The sequence below is a fragment of the Podarcis liolepis genome (genome assembly GCF_965112155.1).
Source record: "Podarcis liolepis genome assembly, chromosome: 13".
Taxonomy (NCBI): Eukaryota; Metazoa; Chordata; class Lepidosauria; order Squamata; family Lacertidae; genus Podarcis; species Podarcis liolepis.
This window is the reverse complement of record NC_139573.1, coordinates 32,250,525-32,270,850: the sequence shown is the minus strand read 5'-3', so window position 1 is coordinate 32,270,850 and position 20,326 is coordinate 32,250,525. Positions and strand designations below refer to the sequence as shown.

The window sequence follows — 20,326 nt, the reverse complement described above, 5'->3', positions numbered from 1 at the left end:
TGATAGAGAACGTTCCAGGAACACCCTCTTCACTGTGAGATTCTTTTATTTTTTTTGGGGGGGGTGTATGTGATCTGTGAGTTTGGGCCCTGGCTGAGAGCCAGGATGAATGAGTGGAGGTCGAAAGTTGTTGTGCAAGGAGCTGCGTTTACAAGAAGAAAGAACTGATATCAGTATGGATGGTTTTATCGTGCCCTTTTTCTAAATTTGTTGTTTCTGCACATTGCTTGGAAATGCGTTTTCATATTAAGCGGTTAAGAAATGGTCGGAATAGAATGATAATATTTTTTTTAAAAAACCTTTCCCGAAGCTATTTTGGTCAAAGAATTACCCGCCCTGTTCTGTAGTGATGGAACATCTCTGGATGTAAGGATAGTGATGACCTTAATCTAAGAACAGCTGCTCTTCTAACCCCATGGAGTCTTCCTCAGCTAATCCAAACAAACGCTTCTACAGCTTGCTCTCAGTCCAACAGTGATGAAAGAAAACCTCACAGGAACCTCAAGCAGCCTTCCAAAAGGGTCTTCCTACTTCCTATTCATGGGAATTCTTTCCGGCAGCAGTTTGAGCAACGGCCAACCATCGGGTGCCTGGGGGACCCTGACTGCAACAGCAACTCTTTCCCCACTTGCAATTCCCAGCAACAGTTGCCTCTCAAAGCAGAGGCAGAACCTGGAACAAGGATGGAGACTGCAGCTCCCATCACCCATCACCAAGGACCATGCAGCTAGACTGCTGGCAGCTGGAGTTCCAACAATACTCGGAAGGCTGCAGGTTCTTGCTGAAAGGGGGTGAGCATCTCCTGTGCAGGCATAAAGGTAAAGGGACCCCTGACCATTAGGTCCAGTCATGACTGACTCTGGGGTTGAGGCGCTCATCTCGCTTCATTGGCCGAGGGAGCTGGCGTACAGCTTCTGGGTCATGTGGCCAGCATGACTAAGCTGCTTCTGGCGAACCAGAGCAGTGCACGGAAATGCCGTTTACCTTCCCACCGGACTCATACCTATTTATCTGCTTGCACTGGTGTGCTTTCGAACTGCTAGGTTGGCAGGAGCACGGACCGAGCAACGGGAGCTCACCCCGCCGCGGGGATTTGAACCGCCGATCTTCTGATCGGCAAGTCCTAGGCTCAGTGGTTTAACCCACAACGCCACCTGCGTCCCTTGGTGCAGACATAGACTATGCCTTTCTCTTTGAGAGGGATATATGCATGCACACATCCCAGACGAAGCCTTGCAGAGTGGGAAAGGAGATGCCCAAGCCAGCTTGGAGCCAATGGCTGCTCTCTTAAGGCGTACCCCTCGTTCGGTGTGTCCTTCTGCCAAGGAGCACTGCCGCCCCACCCATCTGCTCTATCCTGGGTCTCGTGACCCTGTTTCTGGAGCCCAGCCTGCCTCCCCCACCGAGGCCTCACCCTCCTTCTTTTCACTCGACTGGTTCTTTCCATGGCTCTCGGTGATGTCCTTGAAGGAGAAGAGAAAAAGGACCACCTCGCCTTTCTCGTTCTTGATAGGTACGATGTCCAGCAGGCACCAGAAGGCTGTTCCTGCACCAGGGAGAAAAGGGACAGAGCAGCATCACCACCTGCACCAAGGAGGAACGACAGCAGCCCCTGCCACGCTCATCTGCAATCCCTGCAAACACTCCCCTTGCTTCTTCAGGAGTATCTGAAGCTTCGGCAGCTTCAACCAGAACCAACCCCATGGAATTTCGCCTGGATAGCTCAGTTGGTTAGAGTGTGGTGCTGATAACGCCAAGGTTGCAGGTTCGATCCCTGTATGGGACAGCTGCAGATTCCCGCATTGCAGGGACCTTTCCAACTCTACAATTCTATGATTCTATTAATTTCTTCCTGGTGGTTTCCTTCAAACGTGCCTTCATGCTTAAACTGCCCGTGATCAGCTTAGAATGGCTCTACGCTTTGGATGCTTCTTCTTACAAGGAAAAAGCAGCCTGCACATGCTCAAAGGCACTCTGTCCAAGTTTTTTTGGGGGGAGGGGGAATAAATTGTATCCTTCTTGGCAGTGGGCACAGGAAGATACTTTGCACATGCTCAAAGGTGCTTTCTAAAACAAAAAAGGACACCAACCCTATAGAAATGCCCTCGTATTGGCTTGATCACAGCTGCTATGATCTGACCCAAACGAGGTTGAGGAGGAAGGTGTAGCAATTGCACATCTGGTGCCTGGGCTTGAGAGGAACTATCAGGGGTCAACAAACTTTTTCAGCAGGGGGCCGATCAACTGTCCCTCAGACCTTGTGGGGGGCCGGACTATATTTTGAAAAAAATAATGAAAGCCTTCCTATGCCCCACAAATAACCCAGAGATGCATTTTAAATAAAAGCACACATTCTACTCATGTAAAAACACCAGGAAGGCCCCACATATAGCCCAGAGATAAATTTTAAATAAAAGGACACATTCTACTCATGTAAAAACACGCTGATTCCCAGACTGTCCGAAGTCCGGATTTAGAAGGTGATTGGGACGGATCCAGCCCCTAGGCCTTAGTTTGCCTACCCATGGAATATATGGTGCAGTAGCAGCTTTAAAAAGTTAACACTCAAGTCTCAAGCTGATGTTGAAAGAGAATCAGTGAATGCCACAACACATCTGAACAAATGATTCCAAGAAGCGACAGTAAATATCAATAGCCATAAAGCTGTACAATCAGCGTAAAAACAGCTACACCATTCTAGCAGATTAGAATAGCATTTGTACGAGAAACCATGAGAGCGCAAGAGGGATAAAACTAGAAACTACTAATAATATCCATTTCATCAGCACTATTCAGATCTTTTCTAGCCTGGTGATATGGTTCTTACACTAGTTTTACTTTTTGATATTCCTCTGATGAGGACATTTGTTGAAATGTGCTGGATGATTAATTTTTATAAATACATCCTTTGGCAGCTGCTTGAGAATGACCTCTCTTTTCTTCTGTTTGGGCTATTTTAGGAGGATCGTTGTTGTTTTTTAAAATGCAGCGGCAGCTAAGCCTTATTTGCTTAAGTAAATATAGGTAAAACGTAATAATAATATTAATATTTCCCTGTGAGTGCGACTCACATCTTTTCTAGAATGGAGGTATGGTTCTTGTACACTGCCATTTGTCCATTGGTATTTGACGTCTAGCCATAACACTGCAAGCGATAGGTTATGTGATGGCCTAGTCTCTAGCCTTCAGCAGCTGAGAAAGCTGTTATTTATTATCTGGTGGCGGGCAGCTGACAACCTCACAGAACCCAGGTTTAGAGAGAGAAAACGGCTGCCATAAAAAAACAACTCTCCGTCTCTCCATATCCCCACGCACTCCAAATGTAGCATCTAGAACAAGCACCACACTCTTCGCACCTGAAAGATTTGGAAGAGCTAAATGTGGAGGTAGTTTCAGAAGTTTGCCAAGCTCAAGCTGTTTTAACCAGGCGATATGAAGCAGTCTGCTTCAGTGGCAAGATCCACGACGGTGGGAGATCTGACCCCCAACAGATCGCCTGCTGCCAGTGCCACCAGAGAAGAAGCTATGGTGGTGGGTCCTGGGTCCTGGAAAGATCTCACAAAGCTCTCATGAGATCTTATGAGGCTCTTGCCACATCTACCCAGAAGCCACTTCTCTGGAGCTGCCATGCATGCCCCTTCAACCCCCTGCTGGCACTGACATTGAAGGCGTGGCAGTGGCTTCCAGCAAGATCTCACGAGAGTTCCACAAGATCTCGCTGGAAACCAGAAGCCGCTGCCGCAACAGCCATTCAAACAAGGCTTTGGCAGCAGGGCAGAACCTTCCCATTTCTCTTCAGTCACTGAAACAGGACCTGTGTTAAGGGACTTGTTGCTGAAAAACAACAACAGTCCAGCATCTTAAACCATGTCCGGGGGGAAATGCCAGTGGGACCCTGGAGGTATGAGGAAGCGAGTGTCTCTCTGGACACATTATTTCCCTTGGGCTCTCCAGAGAGCCCAGGATTCCAGCATTGTCCACTATGCGCCAACAGCACTTCATCAGTCTGTACCAAAGAATCCCAAATTCTACAATGTGTATAAATGAATCAAACCAGTTGTGATGGCCTGGGACTTGGGCTCGGACTTGGAACCAGAGGAGTCACAGTCTGCACCAGATCCTTTGTCTCAGGGCAGTGGTGTAGCGTGGGGGGTGCAGGGGGGGGCCGGCCGCACCGGCCGCGCTCGCACTCACAGCTCTCTGCCCCTACCTGGCTCTCTCACTCTCTCTCTCACTGCAGTGCTGGCTGTGCGAATCCAATCTGAGCCGCTGGGTCGCCGCCCACTGTGGAGGGGGTGGGTGCCAGGTGTGCGGTGCAGAGAGATAGCGAGGGACTATCGGGGGAGGGACAGTGCAGCGGCCGCCCAGCGCAGCGCTGAGCGCGGGAGAGAACCACACCAGACCAGACCAGGCAGCAGCAAGAAGAAGCTGGCAGCGGCAGGTTAGGGGTTAGGGGGCGCAAATTACTTGCCTTGCCCCGTGTGCTGACAACCCACGCTACGCCGCTGCCTCAGGGATCAACTGAACCAAGTCTGGGGCCTGATCCTGAAGAGCCCCAGCCTGCACAGGTTCCCCTGCAACAAACACCAGCTGGGCCGAGTCGGGGCCTAAGCCTGCCCTGGCTCCAGATGCGGGGATTACCTCGTTACCTTCAGCTGGGCTATCATTTACAGCTGCTCCGCTACCGGTTGGGTCAGGGGAGGCTGAGGCGGCCTCTGGGTCTAGTAACCCACCGACGTCTCCCGAGCTGTAGAGACTAAGGTCTGAGAGAAGGAGAGACCTGAGTACTCGCAGGAGGAGTGCTCGCCTTCAGGTGAAGCAGGGAGGTGAGTTGCCAGGGGATCAGGACTGGCCGCTACACCGACAAAGATAAAAGGTTGTCGGACCCTGCCCCAGGTTGCGGGAGCAACATTGCTGTGTGCTAGATCCTGCACCTGCCCTTCTCTGGTTTCCTGCCTCGTGTCCTGCCTTGGCCCTGTCGGACTGACTCTTAGCGGAACCTTCAGATTCTGGTCTGGTCCTGGACTGTGTTTCACAGGTTACCCCTGGGCCCAGCACACCAGCCTATTCTAAGAATAAATTAACAACCTCAGCAAAACCCAGCTAGTCCAGCAGTTCTCACAGGGACCAATCAGCTGCCTGTGGGAAGCTGGGGAGCAGGATCTGAATGAAGCAGCACTCTTCCCCACCAGTGATGTCCAGCAACCCTCAGCCCCTGAGCTTAAATTGTGCTTAGCCCAACTCTGGCTTTTTTTAAGATCTCACACTCTTTTAAGCCTGACCACGGCTGGCCCAATACATTATGGCCACAGCAATAAAAAAGAACAATTGCCGTCAACCAAGCACTATCAAAAAAGGGGCAGGCACTGATGCAACCTTAGCAGAGTCACCAATGGTTCAGGATGTGAAGTGTCCTAACCACAAAGCAAAATCCCGACAGTGTCCATGCAGCCCATGCCTCTAGGGCAGGGGGCATTTTTCACACCAGGGGCCATTTTCCTTTTGGGCAACCTTCCACATGCCAGTGATGGGCAGGGCCAGAGAGCTGGTGTCAGGAGCAGTTGTCAGAAACAGGTCAGCAATGCCTCACACAGCGTCAGTGCACTTAGCTCTTTACAGTGGTACCTTGGTTCTCAAACTTAATCCATTCCAGAAGTCCGTTCCAAAACCAAGGCACACTTTCCCATAGACAGTAATACAAAATGGATTAATCCATTCCAGCCTTTTAAAAACAACCCCTAAAACAGCAATTTAACATGAATTCTACTATCTAACGAGGCCATTGATACATAAAATGAAAGCAACAATCAATGTAAAGGTAAAGGAACTTCTGACCGTTAGGTCCAGTTGCAGACAACTTTGGGTTGCCGCACTCATCTCGCTTTATTGGCCGAGGGAGCCAGTGTACAGCTTACGGGTCATGCGGTCAGCATGACTAAGCCGCTTCTGGCGAACCAGAGCTGTGCACAGAAATGCCGTTTACCTTCCCACCGGAGCGATACCTATTTATCTACTTGCACTTTGATGTGCTTTCGAACTGCTAGGTTGGCAGGAGCAGGGACCGAGCAACGGGAGCTCACCTCGTCACGGGGATTCGAACTGCCAACCTTCTGATCTGCAAGCCCTAGGCTCTGTGGTTTAGACCACAGCACCACCTGCGTCCCCCCTAATAATCAATGTACTGTACTACAAAATAAATAAGACAGTATTGTAGATGATAAAAAGTAAAATTAATTGTTTTTTTTATTTGCACTGATGGTAGTTATTGTTTGGATGGGGGGGGCGGCTTTGATCCATTTCCGCAGCCACACAATCAGTAGCTAAACTGGGTTCCACACAGTCATTAACCGAAAAAGCCTCAAAATTAACCGAAAAAGCCTCAAAAACAAAAACGCAAAATAAATAGCAAAAACAAAAGCGCCAAACTTAATCCATTCCGGAAGTTCATTTGACTTCCGAAATATTTGAAAACCAAGGCACAGCTTCTGATTGGTGCAGGCGCCCCAGAAACAATAGTCGACAGCCACAGGGGACATTCAGGTTCCAAAAGACATTCAGAAACCGGAACACTTACTTTCGGGTTTTCAGCGTTTGAGAACCAAGGCGTTTGGGTACCAAGACATTTGAGAACCAAGGTACCACTGTATTCAAAGAAACAAGCAGCTCAGGAGGCCAGGCCTAGTGAGCACAGCAACTCTTCCAAGTAGAACTTGCCCCAATAAAGCAGTTGTGGGGACTGAAGTCCGCCCCCCAAACCCACAGTTCCCTAAGAGTCCTCCTCCCCTGGGTCCTTTCCAAGCAATCTGAGACTAGGCCAACAGGCTCCTCCCTCTTCATACCACTTCTGGTCTTGGGAGACCAAGAGGGAGAGGAACTGGTTGCAGCAGGAGGCGGAGACCCCCCTGGTTTCTTCACCAGCCTGACTCATCGCTGCCTCTTGACCCTGCTCCTCTCCAGCCTCTGATTCTGCCTCTGATTCTGGACTGCTCACTGCCACAGACTTCCTGCTCACTAAACCACTGCTCACTAAACTTCCTGCTCACTAAGCAAGCTTCTAGTTTCTTCACACTCACACATCCCTCTCTATCCTCTAACCAGGCAAGGAAGAGGTACGGTCAGAGCCTCAGGGCATCCATTGCACCCAGGCATAAACACTCCAGGAGGGTGAAAAGCAGGGAGGTCCCTACATCCTGCTCCATGTCCCTGTGGAGTCATTCCCATTCATCCACAGAACTGCAAGCAAGCTTCCCACACCCCAGTTGCTGGCCAGTCTCCAGATCCAAGCTGTCTCACATGGCTAGAGGTGCTCCAGCAAATGACTAGCTCCCAAGCTGCTAATATGTTAACGTTAGCACCTTGAATTAGGCCCAGCAGCATACAAACAGCCTGCGATGCCGGGAGGGGAAGGGAGTCCTCCCAGGGGGCTCCCCCAAACTCACCACTCTTCTTGTAAAAGCAGACTTCGGCCTGGTACTCCTGCTTCCCCTCCAGCACTTTCTCGATGCGCTGCAGGACGGCTTCGCAGGTCTCGCTGCCGTAGAGGAAGCGGCAGCTGCAGTTCTTCTGCATGACTTCTGTCCGGGCGAAGCCAGTAAGGTCGCAGAATCCGTCAGAGCAGTAGACGATGGGGAAGCCGCGGTGCACCTGAGCGTTGGCCAGCAGGAAGTTGCTATCTGCAAGTGGGTGGAGAAGGGAGACCCTGAGTTGTCATGCCAGCATTGGCGGGTGGGCAGGGGAGAAGGAATTCGGGTGCTGATTTCACAGCCTAAATCGGAGTTGAGGACTTAAGAAGAGCCTGCTGGGTCAGGCCAATGGCTCATCTATCCTGGCATCCTTTTCTCACAGTGGTCAACCAGATGCCCGTGGGAAGCCTGCAAGCAGGATTCGAACACAAGAGCATTGTCCTCTCCATTGGTTCCCAGCAACTGGTTTTCAGAAGCATTGCTGCCTTTTGGCTGTGGAAGCAGAACATAGCCATTATGGCTAGTAACCCTTGACAGCCCTCTCCTCCAGACTTCGCCAAGCTGGTTCCCTCCAGCTGGTGGGCTACAGCTCCCATCAACCAGGCAATCATGTTGGCTGGAGTCAATGGGAGGTTTAGTCCAACTGGAAGACACCAGCTGGGTGAAGGCTGGCCTGAACGGGCAAGCCCGATTTAGGGAATGCCTCCTTCAGTGGTATAACCAGGACAAAGACTTCATGCAGATGTGGTTGATTCTGCAGCCAAGCTCTCTTTATTTTAGTAAGCCCCTTGAGCACACCATCATTGGCCAAGCTTCTTCTTTGAAGTAGCAGAAGCTGGAGGCAGACAATAGGCTTTTTATTCCCTGGTGGTCGAAGGTAACTTTGAGATTGCTGTTTATGGAATCTGTGTTTCTCTCACTTTTGCTTTTAGGTGGGCTTCCTAAACTTGGGTTTCCAGCTGTTCTTGGACTACAACTCCCATCATCCCTAGCTAGCAGGACCAGTGGTCAGGGATGATGGGAACTGTAGTCCAAAAACAGCTGGAGACCCAAGTTTGGGAAACCCTGCTTTAGGTTTGTCAGGTTTTGGTACTTTTTCAAAGCCTGAAAAACCTGTCTGACTGACCAGAGGAGACAGTTCCATCAAAGTTTGACAGTTCCATCAAAGAAGAGTGTGTGTGCACACACACACACACACACACACACACACGGTATGGAGAACTTGTGGTCCTCCAGGTGTTGTTTTGGACTACAACTCCTATCATCTCTGGCTGTTGGCCATGTTGGTTAGGGCTGGTGGGAATTACAGCCTGACAATATATGGAGGGCCACATTTTCCCCATTCCTGGTACACACATACAGAGTGAAGCCTCTCTCAAACCGCTGTCAACCTTTTTAAGAATGATTGCCTGTCCTCAAGTCAATATGAAGTAATATTACATAATTGAGAAAAGCGCCTTTGAGCCACTGCAACCCGCTTCCCACAACGTTAGCATTAAAGAGCTGAACATCTCTCCAGGGCACATGTCAGGGCTCCCATACATGACTTCTCTTTCTAAAAATAAAATAAGCACTGCCTTCGGACTTTAGGTGTGTTCGCACATTACATTCGGCATACAAACTGAGTACAGTGGTACCTCGGGTTACAAACACTTCGGGTTACAAACTCCACTATCTCGGAAGTAGGACCTTGGGTTGCAAACTTTGCCCCAGGATGAGAACGGAAATCATGCCGCCGGTGGTGCGGCGGCAGCGGGAGGCCCCATTAGCGAAAGCACGCCTCAGGTTAAGAACGGTTTCAGGTTAAGAATGGACTTCTGGAACAAATTAAGTTCATAACCCGAGGTGCCACTGTATATGGGTACACAAATAGCTGAGCTATATGCTCATACAGTTAGTCACATACAGTGTTTGATGTTCAATGTATGTACCAATAGCAGAGCTATACAAAGCAGGCATCCCACTTTCCCACAAACACCTGCACAAGTGCGCAGGCAGTTTGTGCCTGCGTTCAGCACAACTTGCAAACAAGCCTCCTTCCTCATGAAGGTAGAGACAACTTGTACACGGGTACTAGCTAACCTGTGAACACCCATCAAAGCCCATTGCAACACTAGACAAGGCGCCAAATTGCTAGACATGATGCCCAACCCTGCAGTTTCACTGTGGGCCTCTTTCCATAGGAAGGTCAGAGGCAGAAGGCAAAAAACCCCTCTCCTGCTTTGTGTTTCCCTGTTGCAAGGTGAGAATCAGGGCTGTTGTTGTTATGCCACCGACCAAGTGGAAGGAACTCCTTGTCTAGGGAGGTTTGCTTGTGTGTGTGCTCACTTCTGTCTCTGAGGGCCTTCTGAACGCTGGCTAAATCTCCTTTGTTTACCTTGGGCCTTCGGTATCTCTGCTTTTTCGTGATGTTGTGCTCCAGGCTTGGCACCAGCATGCAGGACCCTTGGGCAGCCGCCAGGAACCCCAGCACCCTGCAGGGCCCACTGCTGAAACCCGCTCTAGATCCTCTTTTTAAAAGGCACTCTCAGCACTGCCCACTGGCTGCTGTTGTAATTTCCCACAATGCCTTGGGAGGATGTTGCACCAGAGGCATTGTGGGAAATTAAAACGGCATTTGCCCCGCTCTGATTGGAATACTGCAATTGCCACGCATACACCACTGCCACCCACTGCCTGGGAATCCCATCTGGGCACCAACAATGTGGCAAAATGCACATCGGGCGGGGGTGTCTTTGCTAAAGGCCACCAAGCTGCCATTCCTTGACGTAGTGTCCTCAGTATGCAGGGTGGACGCTGCAAAGTATAAGATGACAGCACTGTGCTGCAAAGAGCTTACAAGCAAAAAAATTGAAACGGAGGCTGCAACAGAGGAAGGGCTATGGTTTTATTGCAACGGCCATTTGCCCTGTTAGAGACAGGCTTTATCGCTGTTGCAAATTTCAGCAGAGATGTTGCAAAGTCACTTTGATTTCTAGCAGATGTGATGCTACAAACAGGCAAAAGATGGAGCAGAGAATAAGACTTCCAACACTGTTCAGGGGTAGCAAATTTGACCCATGGAACACAATCGCATGGGAAGTTCTCTTGCACCCCTGGCAGATTCCCTCCTGGGGACATAAACAATTTGTTGGTGATGGTGGAGACCTCATGGTAGAGCTACCCTTAAGTTCTCCTTCCTGACGATTCCCTGTTCCACCTCCAAAACCAGACCCTGTGCGTGCTCCCTCCCCGCCCCTCCTCCTAACACAAATCACTCTGGATCTGAAGGCTGACGATGCACTTTGCTTCCCAGAGACTCAGCAACCGCTAGGACCAAAGACACACCTGTCCCCTGAGGTGCTGATGGTGGGAAGAGATCTGCCCTAAGCTGACTTGATCCCTGTCAAAAGCCTTGAAGAGAAATCGGGATAATGAGTGAACTCGTGTTATTACATGTGGGGTGGGGGAAGTTCTGGCAGAGATCCTTTCCCTCCCCCCCTCCCTGAACATGAGGGTTAAATGTTAAGGCTGTGAGGCAAAATTTGCCAAAGGGGAAGCTGCTGCGCTTAGCCAGGCAAATGTGCATCTATTTTAAATAATGTATAGTTTGCATCTGGAACAGGAGATTATACAAATAACCGAGGCACCTTCCCTACAAAAAATGGGAGTTTTGATCAGCTGCAACCCTCTCCGTTTTTAAGAACTTGTCAGGCACTGCTCACTTGTTTTGATGCATAGTTTGTTGGGCATCAAAAGGGGCTAGAAACTTGCTTTTTTGAAGAAGCAAAACCAAACCGTATGGTATGATTGCAGATGCACGGAATGCGCGCGCACACACACACACACACACACACACAGCCTTGTCCAAGAGAGAACAGCAGGAGAGTTGGGGGATAAAGAGGGTGAGGTGGAGGGAGACAAATTGTGGGAGGGGGCCACGGCTGAGTCAGCTGAGGATGGGCAAGAGAGACCATAAAAAGCACCCCTAGTAAAAGATAAAAACTGGGTGGAGGGATGTCACCCACACCCTTGGATTTTTTTGCACTGCTGCCAGAACTGTAACATTTTCCTGAGTCTGCCACAGGCCTGTATTTCCTGGGGTGCTCTTGAGAAAGGAAGGCTTATCAGCCCCTGCATGGCACAATCTATTTTTGCTTCCTTCGCTGCATGGCTTTCCTGATCCTTGCGCAAGGGGTTGCCGGTGGAGGATACTGAGGCGGCGGCACATTCTGCCTTCCGACCGGCTCTCCCTGCCTGTTTGATTAGATGCTTTGCAGAGTGTTGATCAGGATGTTGCCACCTTGCTCCTTGGCACAGCCCCAAGGCAGACAGATGGCCCTCGGTGGAGAAGGTGCCAAATTGGACATTTGGGCTATGGATTTCCATCCAGCAAGGTCAAAGTGTTACCCCTCAAATGGCACCCAAGTCTGTGTCCTCAGAGAGGGCCAAGAACCGTGGAAGAGCTATGAAGCGCAACCCTAATGCATAAGGTTCCAATATCCCCTTCCCTCTGGATCAATCCTGGCCATGCTGCGCATTTTGCCTATGAAGCAAATCTCTCCAGGTGATCTGAATCGAGATGAGGTGGCAGCCTCAAGCGGTGGATCTGGGACACCATTCAGGGCAACAGAGTAGGAAACAGGAATATATGGTTGATCAATCCACCAGAAAGTATTCTTGCACAAGCGGCACTGGAATGAACAGGAGCCAAACAAGGACATGGTAGGCAGTTTCAATGAAGCTTCTGCAGAAGATCTTGCCTGTAGATTTTGTGGTGTGTGTGTTGGGGGGAGACTTTAATTTTCTGCCTCAGACATTAAAATGCCTTGAAGCAGCTCAGAGCTGGAGAATGTCTAGAACCAGTGGCACATAAATGCTTAATACTGTAATGGCTTTAATGGGAGAAATTCAGTTTTGCTACTATCACACCAGGGCTTAATTTGAGCAGGACACAGCTCTCCGTCCCGTTTTCTATACCGGTATTCAGCTTTGGGACATGATTTTTTAAAAATATATTAAAAATATATTTATATACTGCCAACTCATATAACATATGAAAAAAGCAGTGTATAAAATTAGGTGCAAGTATAGTAAAACATAAGATATCCGAATAACAATACAAAATAGTCGTGAAAGTGACTGGTTCGCCTTGAAAAACTTTAACAAAGGAATAGGTCTGTCAAAAGTGAGGGTGCCTGGGGGACCCTTGCTGGAATGCCAGTCCACAGCATGGGACCAGTAAAACAAAATGCCCAACTTCTTGCTGAAGCCAGTCAGGCCTCTGTATGACAGGGAACAGCTAACAGTGCTCCTCCAGATGATCTAATACAGGGTTTCCTAAACTTTGGTGACCAGAAGTTTTTGGACTACAGTTCCCATCATCCTTGACCACTGGTCCTGCTAGTTAGGGACGATGGGAATTGTAGTCCAACAACAGCTGGGGACCCAAGTTGGAGAAACCCTGATCAAGTTGGGATATAAGGGCTCAGGCAGTCCTCAAGGTGACCTGGACCCAAGTTGCTCAGGGCTTTCAACCCCCAACACCAGCCTAGCCGTGGCCTATCGAAATAAGGATTGACGTGCCTCTGCACATACGCAGAGTGCTTTCTCCTCCTTACTGAACATCCAAGCTTTACAACCGAGGGCTGGGGTGGGTGAGTATGACTTACAGACATCGTCAAGCCTTGATCTCTTTTTCATTATGAACCAGAATTGCCTTTGGAGACAACAGGATAAAGGCCCAGTTGACCAGGACTTCAGTTTGTGGCCTCCCCCACCCGCCACCCCGGCTGGCTTGAGAGCTTTCTCATCCCCCTACCCCAACCCAATTGTTTAACTCTCGGTCACCTCAGGTCACTGCTTGGATTAACTTGGGAGGGGCTTGTGTGTGTGTGAAAAATAGTTTGCATCTGTAGCTAAGTCTAGTTTTTGGCTTCTAGGATGCAGGATTAGGGGGCTGCTTAGAAGGGCTGTGTATTAAAATGTGCACTCTCCGCGGTTCTGAGCAGCTCTCCCTCAGGCTGGCCGGCTGGCTGGAACCACATCCTGTAAGCTGCCCACCCTGAGAGGACACAAATGAACTTTTAGATGGAGCGTCAGCAGAAGAGAAGCTCAGGAGAAGAGCCTCCCACCAGCCTGGAAGTATGATTTGGGAGCAGTCCAAAAGTTGTTTTATCAGCGCAGATCTATTCAAATACTTATGCAGGCTGCCTTTTCAGCTCAGATTTTACTAGGAAGCTCTGATTTTACTAAGGGACTGGGAAGGGCAAAAGCAAAAGGAGCCAAATGCAGTCTTGCCCGGTAGTGAGGGGAGGAAATGCATGAGATATTAGTACTTCATAAAACCAAGCCCCTCCACACTCTACAGCAGCGGCAGGAAACCTATGGTGCTTTGGAGTTTGTTGATCTCCAACTCCCATCAGCCCCAGCCAGTATAGGCAATGGTCAGGTATGACTGGTGTTTGAGTTTGGCCATATCTGAAGACAGCAGTTTCCCTAAAGTAATCTATTCCATACTGGAAGGTTGTGGGAGACCAGCAGCAAAGGTCTGACTAAATGTGCATATCTTTTTTTGCTTTGATTTTCAAAATAACAAACAATAAATTAAACAGAAACAACAGCAAACCTAAAAAAAAAAGAGTGTCTGCAAAACACCACAAAATCTAAGATATGCATGCAAAATACTATCAATAATGTAATTGGTGCTACTCCTTTGCCAGTTAATTTGAAAGCAAAGATGTAGACTAGGCACTGCTAAATTAAGGCTAGAAAGTTCCATTAATGGTGCCTCATTAGTCATTAATTTTCTTCCCTTTTTTTGCTTGTATTGTATATTTTATTGGCAGGAGGCCTATAAGCAGTCACGGCTCAGGATTTCCCCAAAGTGTGGGGTTTTGACCCTGTTGAGCAGGGGTCAACAACCTTTTTCAGCAGTGGGCCGTTCCACCAGCCCTCAGACCATGTGGACTATATTGGGGGGGGGGTGAACAAATTCCTATGCCCCACAAATAACCCAGAGATGTATTTTAAATAAAAGCACACATTCTACTCATGTAAAAACACCAGGCAGGCCCCACAAATTACCCAGAGATGCATTTTAAATAAAAGGACACATTCTACTCATGTAAAAACATGCTGATTCCCAGACCGTCCGTGGCCCGGATTGAGAAGGCGATTGGGCCGCATCTGGCCCACGGGCCTTAGGTTGCCTACCCCTGCCATTGAGGTTGTTGAAAAGTGCTAATGAGATGAAGGAGTGTGCATATGAGTTTGCATGTGCTTGGGGTCCAGTTAACAGCAGGCTGAAGATTAAGGATTGAGAAAAACAGGGAGAAGGAGGCTGGAGAAATAGGTTGGGTGGGCTTAGAACAGAGTAAGATAACTCCTTTTCAGCCCAAGGTCTGTGTTCCTTTGTGGGTTTTCTTTTGGGGGCCGCACGCCAGTGCAAGGCCATTACACAGACACACACCCGCATACAAGCACTCATACATACCAGCACATCACACTTCCATTCTTACGCATAACATCCACTCATTTTCTCTCTTCATTTTAGATGCTAGGGGTCCACCCACAATGAAATGTTCTTTAACGTCAGCTGAATTTACTTTTTACACTTGTACACCACACTTCCTTCAAAGAGCTTTTGGTGCATAGTCCTGTGGATTCCTGTTCAGAGTGATGAACAGTTCTGTGGAACTCAGAAGCTTGCTTACACCCACACCAACCTAAGTATCTTCCAGTATAGCATTTCCTTCATCTCCTTTGCACTAGAACTCACATGCCTGCTTGCTACCATCGGCGGAACTCCCTCAGAAAGACAGAGCCCTGTTCAGAATGGGGCTCAGAGATGCAGGCAAGCCAGTCTGCCTCCAAAACACACAGGGATGGACGTGAGGACATGAGGTTGCTGCGATGGGGATAATCCAAATTCAGCCATTCATGTGGGAGGTAAGGAAGGATGTGAATTGAAAATCCAAAGCAATTGAGCCAAAGGATGAATGAGCTTTGCAAGCGATGGGGAATTGTGGCTCTGTAGATTTGATGTTAATCTCCCAGTTAAAAGCCTCGTGGAACATGCTGCAGCCAAGCATGATCCGTGAGAGGGTTCCCCGATTACATCTGAAGAGTGTAACTCCAGAGTGACTTCCTGCATCTTCTGCTGTAACCACTGAGCAGCACAGCTTGCACAAGCTGGTGACGGAAACTGGGAGTCCTGCTTCCCAGCTCCCCTTGTGCTATGCCAATATTTATTTTATTTTATGTATTTATCGCATTTATAGTCCACCTTTTTCTTCAGGAAGCTCAAAAGTGATTTCCATTGTTTCCCTCTCACTTAACCCCCGCAACAACCCTGCAAAGTAGGTTAGGCTGAGAAGTAACGACTGGCCCTAGGTCACCCAGGAATCAAACCCTGGTCTCTCAGGTCCTAGTCCAACACCACTGCACCACCACTGGTTCTCAGACACCAGACCCCTCCTGGAAGAGGAAGGAACCCAAGAGTCCTGGCTCCCACAACATGCTTGCTTCCAAAACTGGATAACCCTACCGCACTCCTCCCCGCCCAAGCTTAGATGTGTGGGGTACTGGCTGCTGTGATTTGATTACATCCTGTACATGCTCAGGGATGCTCTTGATAATTGCTTTTTGTGCTTGGCGTGACCTTAGCCAAGCGGACGTGTGATGTAAGATAGATAGGTGCCTCTGAGCACTTGCAGAGTGATTTCTCTCACAGCTGACCAATCGCCACAAAAAGCCCACAATTCTGAGATTTGGGCATAAGGGGCTTCAAGACAGAAAAGGGGTGCCATTTCAAAAGAAGGGTGAGCCTTGTCTCTTCACAGTTTTGAAGCGGATTCCCTGCCTCCAATATAACCAGCTGCTTCGAGTAAGCGCCTATCTAGTAAGGAGAGCTGGACTTCACTGATTTGGCTCTTTTTCCTTGCGCCACAAGGGCGTCAGAAGCAGCCGCGGTCTAAGCTTCCAAGGAGGAGTTCGGGAGCTGTCCGAAGTGCTGATCTAGCGTCCTGCCCACCGAGAGCAACGCGGAATTCCTTGACGCGTGGCGCGCTTAAAACAACAACAACAACAACACGGATAACTAAGGGGCTCGCAAACGAGATTCCTAAATCCCCAACAGGGCTTAAAAAGAAAAAAGAAATAGGCCAGCCAAAATGTTACAAAATGGTATGTAAGCTTTCCAGTTCTCCAGAACGCTTCATCGGACTAGATGGTAAACAAAACTGGGGGGAGGGGGGGAATTGGCTGATATTGGAGACTCGCTTAAATCTCAGAGAAGCGCGTGTCCCCAGCCTCAGGAGAACGATATTGGGTTTAATCCCGTTTTATATCACCGGGAACATGGGTAGAGATGGGCGTACAGGGAAAGGGCGTTCCCCTCTTCTCCTTCCCCCTTCCTCAAGCGTTCTGCAAAAACTTCTGTTCTCAGGTATTGTGTGCCAGCTCGCTGTGGCTCCCCTAGGAATAAGGGGAGCGCTGCTGGCGCGGGGGGGGGGGCGGGGAGCGCTCATTACGAAAGCTTCTCCCGGACATCCCCAAAGGAAAATGCTAAATTAGTTTTCATTGATCTTTCTGGAAGCATTTAAATCCTCCTCCTCCCCCACCCCCCACCCCCCACGACCGGAATCCTCTTAAAGAGAAAATCCTCGAGCCACAATATGGCATTTTAGTTGTTGTTTGTGGGTTGTTGTTTTTTTAAATACACACACATACGATTACTACACCTTCCGTCCCCACCCATGTATCCTTTTCCCTCCCGCAGGGCTAAGCAGGTAGTGAGAGTGAGAGTGAAAGCGAGTGTGGCATGTATGTCTAAGAGAGGGAGGGAGATCGAGCCGAGTTTAATTGGCACCGACACCCCAGCCGTAGTGCAGTTAGGTAATTTTAGATTCCGGGCTTAATGGTCTTATCCAACTGCCCCTCTTTAGACGGTAATCCAAGCCGTGCTGCGTTTGGGGGCCACCCCCGCCTCATTCTGCTGAGTGGGGCTCTGGACGTCTGCCTTCCCAGTCCTGCCCTGACCGCACCACTGCGTCTCCAGCCCCGGAAACTAGGCTGAATGTCTAAACTGGACTACATGACCCCGGTGGGGCGGGGGTGTCCCTTCTAACCCTACAATTCTATAATAAAATAAATCAGGAACCGGCAGTCAGATAGGGCACTTCGAGCGCGGGTAGAATGCATTTCAGATTGCGCCCAGCGCGCGAAGCCTCCTTCAACCCGCAAGCATTTCTCTGGGATTGAGAAGGAGGACTTTCCCATCCTCTGGCTCGCTCCCTCTTCCCTTTTCGGTCTCACCTGGAAAGTGCCATAGAATCGAAGAGCTGGAGGAGAACCCAAGGATCATTTAGTCCAGCCCCCTGTACTGCAGGGAATTACAGCTAAAGAATCCTTGACAGATGCCCCCAGCCTTTTCTCCCTTTTAACTAGCTGTATGTGGGGGTTTTTTTCTCACGGGTGAAGGTGAAAAAGAACTCTGCACGTGGGCAGAGAGTCACTGCTTGCTGCAGCAAGCACGCCTTCCTTCTGGCCGAGTCTAGCTTCATTTTTAAAAGCAGAAACGCTGGGGCTCCTTCCTCGCACGCAGGAGGGTGGGCACACTGTGGTTGTTTGGTAAAGGGGGAAAGGCTCTTTGCACATGCTCAGGGTTGCCCCTTCTTATGGCTCCATAGGCTTAGTTCTCCTGGCATCCCAAAGAGCTTCTGACTGGGTCTGGGTGAGTCCTGGAGCAAACAGTGATGCAGTTAGGTAGTTAATTTAAAACTCTAGACTTAAAGGCGTCGCGATGCCCCTCACTTTGAATGGTAATCCAGTCTAAAGAGTGTGGTCCTTCCGCTCACTGCGCTGAATGGGGGGGGGGGCGACTTCCACTCCGAAGTCCTTCTGCACCACTGCAGACACGATGCTCACGGGGTGACCCCGGGCCAGTTACACGGACACGTTCAGCTCAGCCTAACTCACAAGGTTGTTGTGAAGATACTATGGAAAGGCCATTTGTATCACCCTCAGCTCTTTGGAAGAATGATGGGGCTCAAATGTAATAAACGAATAAATGTGTTCAAGTCGAAATCGGGAGGTGCCCCCAGGGACGGGCTGAACAGGGATCGCGCAGCTCAGTGGGCTTCGCGCAAGAGAACTGCCTACCCCCCTTGTCGGGTGCCCTTAAAAGCACCCCAAATCCCACAGCCCTCGCTTCACTTTGCCTCTAGGAGATCGGGAAGGGAAAGGATTTCCTAGCCACACGCATAGAGAGGCACCGTGTCGAAAAAGTTTCTGAAAAGTAGCAATGCATGCAACTCACGCTCCCTTATGTACAGCCCTGACTTCCTCCTCGCTATTGTGGTCTCACCATCAATATAAATAGTGTCGTCGTCCCCCACACCCGCAAAAGTAAGCAAGACAGGTGCCTGCCGCGAGGAGCTTCCAATCTAAACGCAGATCTCAGGGGAGACAATGAAGGAGGGAGAAAAAAGAGGGGCGAAGAAAACTTCTAATCTCAGACGCGTGAGGAGTCTCCCTAAGGGTGAGAAAGGGAGATAAAACCCTTTCGCACATGCTCAGAGGAACTCTTTTCTAGGTATCCCTACGGCATGTTGCGGAGCCCAGTAAGGTATGCCCGAGACTGAGCACTTGCGGGCAGGCGACTCTTCCCTCCCGGCTGCTTAGCCTACAGAAACCCTTGGTGAAGCTGCTCCGCCGCACCCGGTCTCCTTTCACACGTGCACAAAGGAAAGTCTGATAACTCTCCCAAGGAAGCTTGCGAAGGCTGAACAAGACCGGAGTTGGTGGCGCAGCTAAACATCAGAAGATGGAGAGAGGGTGGGCAGCAGCAGAAGAGACCCAAACAGTGTATTCCCCTTAAATAATAGAGTGTGGGGGGTGGGGGGGTCTCAGTCCCTGGGCGACCGGGAAACGAGAGAGATCAACCCACCCATCCCGATCTTCTCGATCTCCAGTGGGTGAAGTCTGTGCAGAGACAAAGAGCGTCTCTCTTTGTTAACTCTGGAGATGCAAGGGGGGGGGGGACTCGAGAGACCCAACACAAAGCGGGCTTGGGGCAGGAGAGTGGGGAGAGAGAGGCAGGCAGGCAAGGAGTGGGGTGGGTTTCGTTACTGTCCAGGACTTGGGGCAGATAATACTGACTGCACGCCCCCCCCCCCCGATTTAGGACCGCGGGGCAGAAAGAGAAACAAGGCAGAAGGGCGAGCGAGCGCTCAAGGCGACCCCTTTTCTCAGACGCCCCGAGAGACAAGCGCCCATCCCTGGGCATAGCTGTCAACGTTTCCCTTTTTTAAAGGGAAGTTCCCTTATTCCGAATAGGATTCCTCGCAAGAAAAGGGAAAAGTTGACAGCTATGTCCCTGGGGCGTCAGGGCACCTCCATCCTCGGAGGAGAATAACTTTTAGGTGGAGGAGGAGGAGGAGAGAAGAGAAGAGGGGGGCTGCTGGTGAGGGGAGAGGGTGGAGGAGAGGCTGGATCGACCCCCCCCCCCCACATACCCCGTTCAGTCCCACTGACCGGGCGTGGATTCGTGTCCACGGGACTCTTCCCCCCGCGGCGTCCCCGAGGCCACTTACGTGTCCCATCGAACCTGTTGGCGATGTTGTCCAGGAAGGTGTTCTGCGGCGCCAGCAAGCCTTTCATCACCGGCATGGCGGCGGCACCATGGGCGCCCCCCGCCGCCCCCGCGGGGAGGGTGCGCGTGTGAAGGTGGCGGCGGAGCGGGCACGGGGCGCCTAGGCGTCTCCTCCTCCTCCTCTTCTTCCTCCGGCTCCGCCGCCGCCACCGCCGCGCGGCTCAGGCAGGGCGCTGCTGCGCGGCATCCCGGCCGGGGCTGCAGGCGCAGGGCGAGGCGAGGCAGCTGC

General features: G+C 50.3%; 1 protein-coding gene across 2 annotated transcripts in view; it reads right to left on the bottom strand.

Moving 5' to 3' along the window:
- Positions 1-20,142, bottom strand: part of KCNH4 (potassium voltage-gated channel subfamily H member 4) — a 50,707-nt gene extending 30,565 nt beyond the window's left edge. Inside the window, exons 1-3 of one of the 2 annotated variants that reach the window (XM_083469530.1) lie at positions 20,039-20,142; positions 7,440-7,673; positions 1,415-1,546 (exon numbers count right to left, since the gene is read on the bottom strand). In XM_083469530.1, the coding sequence (XP_083325656.1) occupies positions 1,415-1,546; positions 7,440-7,673; positions 20,039-20,114 (442 nt within the window). In that variant the 5' untranslated portion in view covers positions 20,115-20,142. The remainder of the gene's footprint in view (positions 1-1,414; positions 1,547-7,439; positions 7,674-20,038) is intronic. The other variant, XM_083469531.1, reaches the window with a different exon arrangement.
- Between the last annotated feature and the right edge of the window lie 184 nt (positions 20,143-20,326).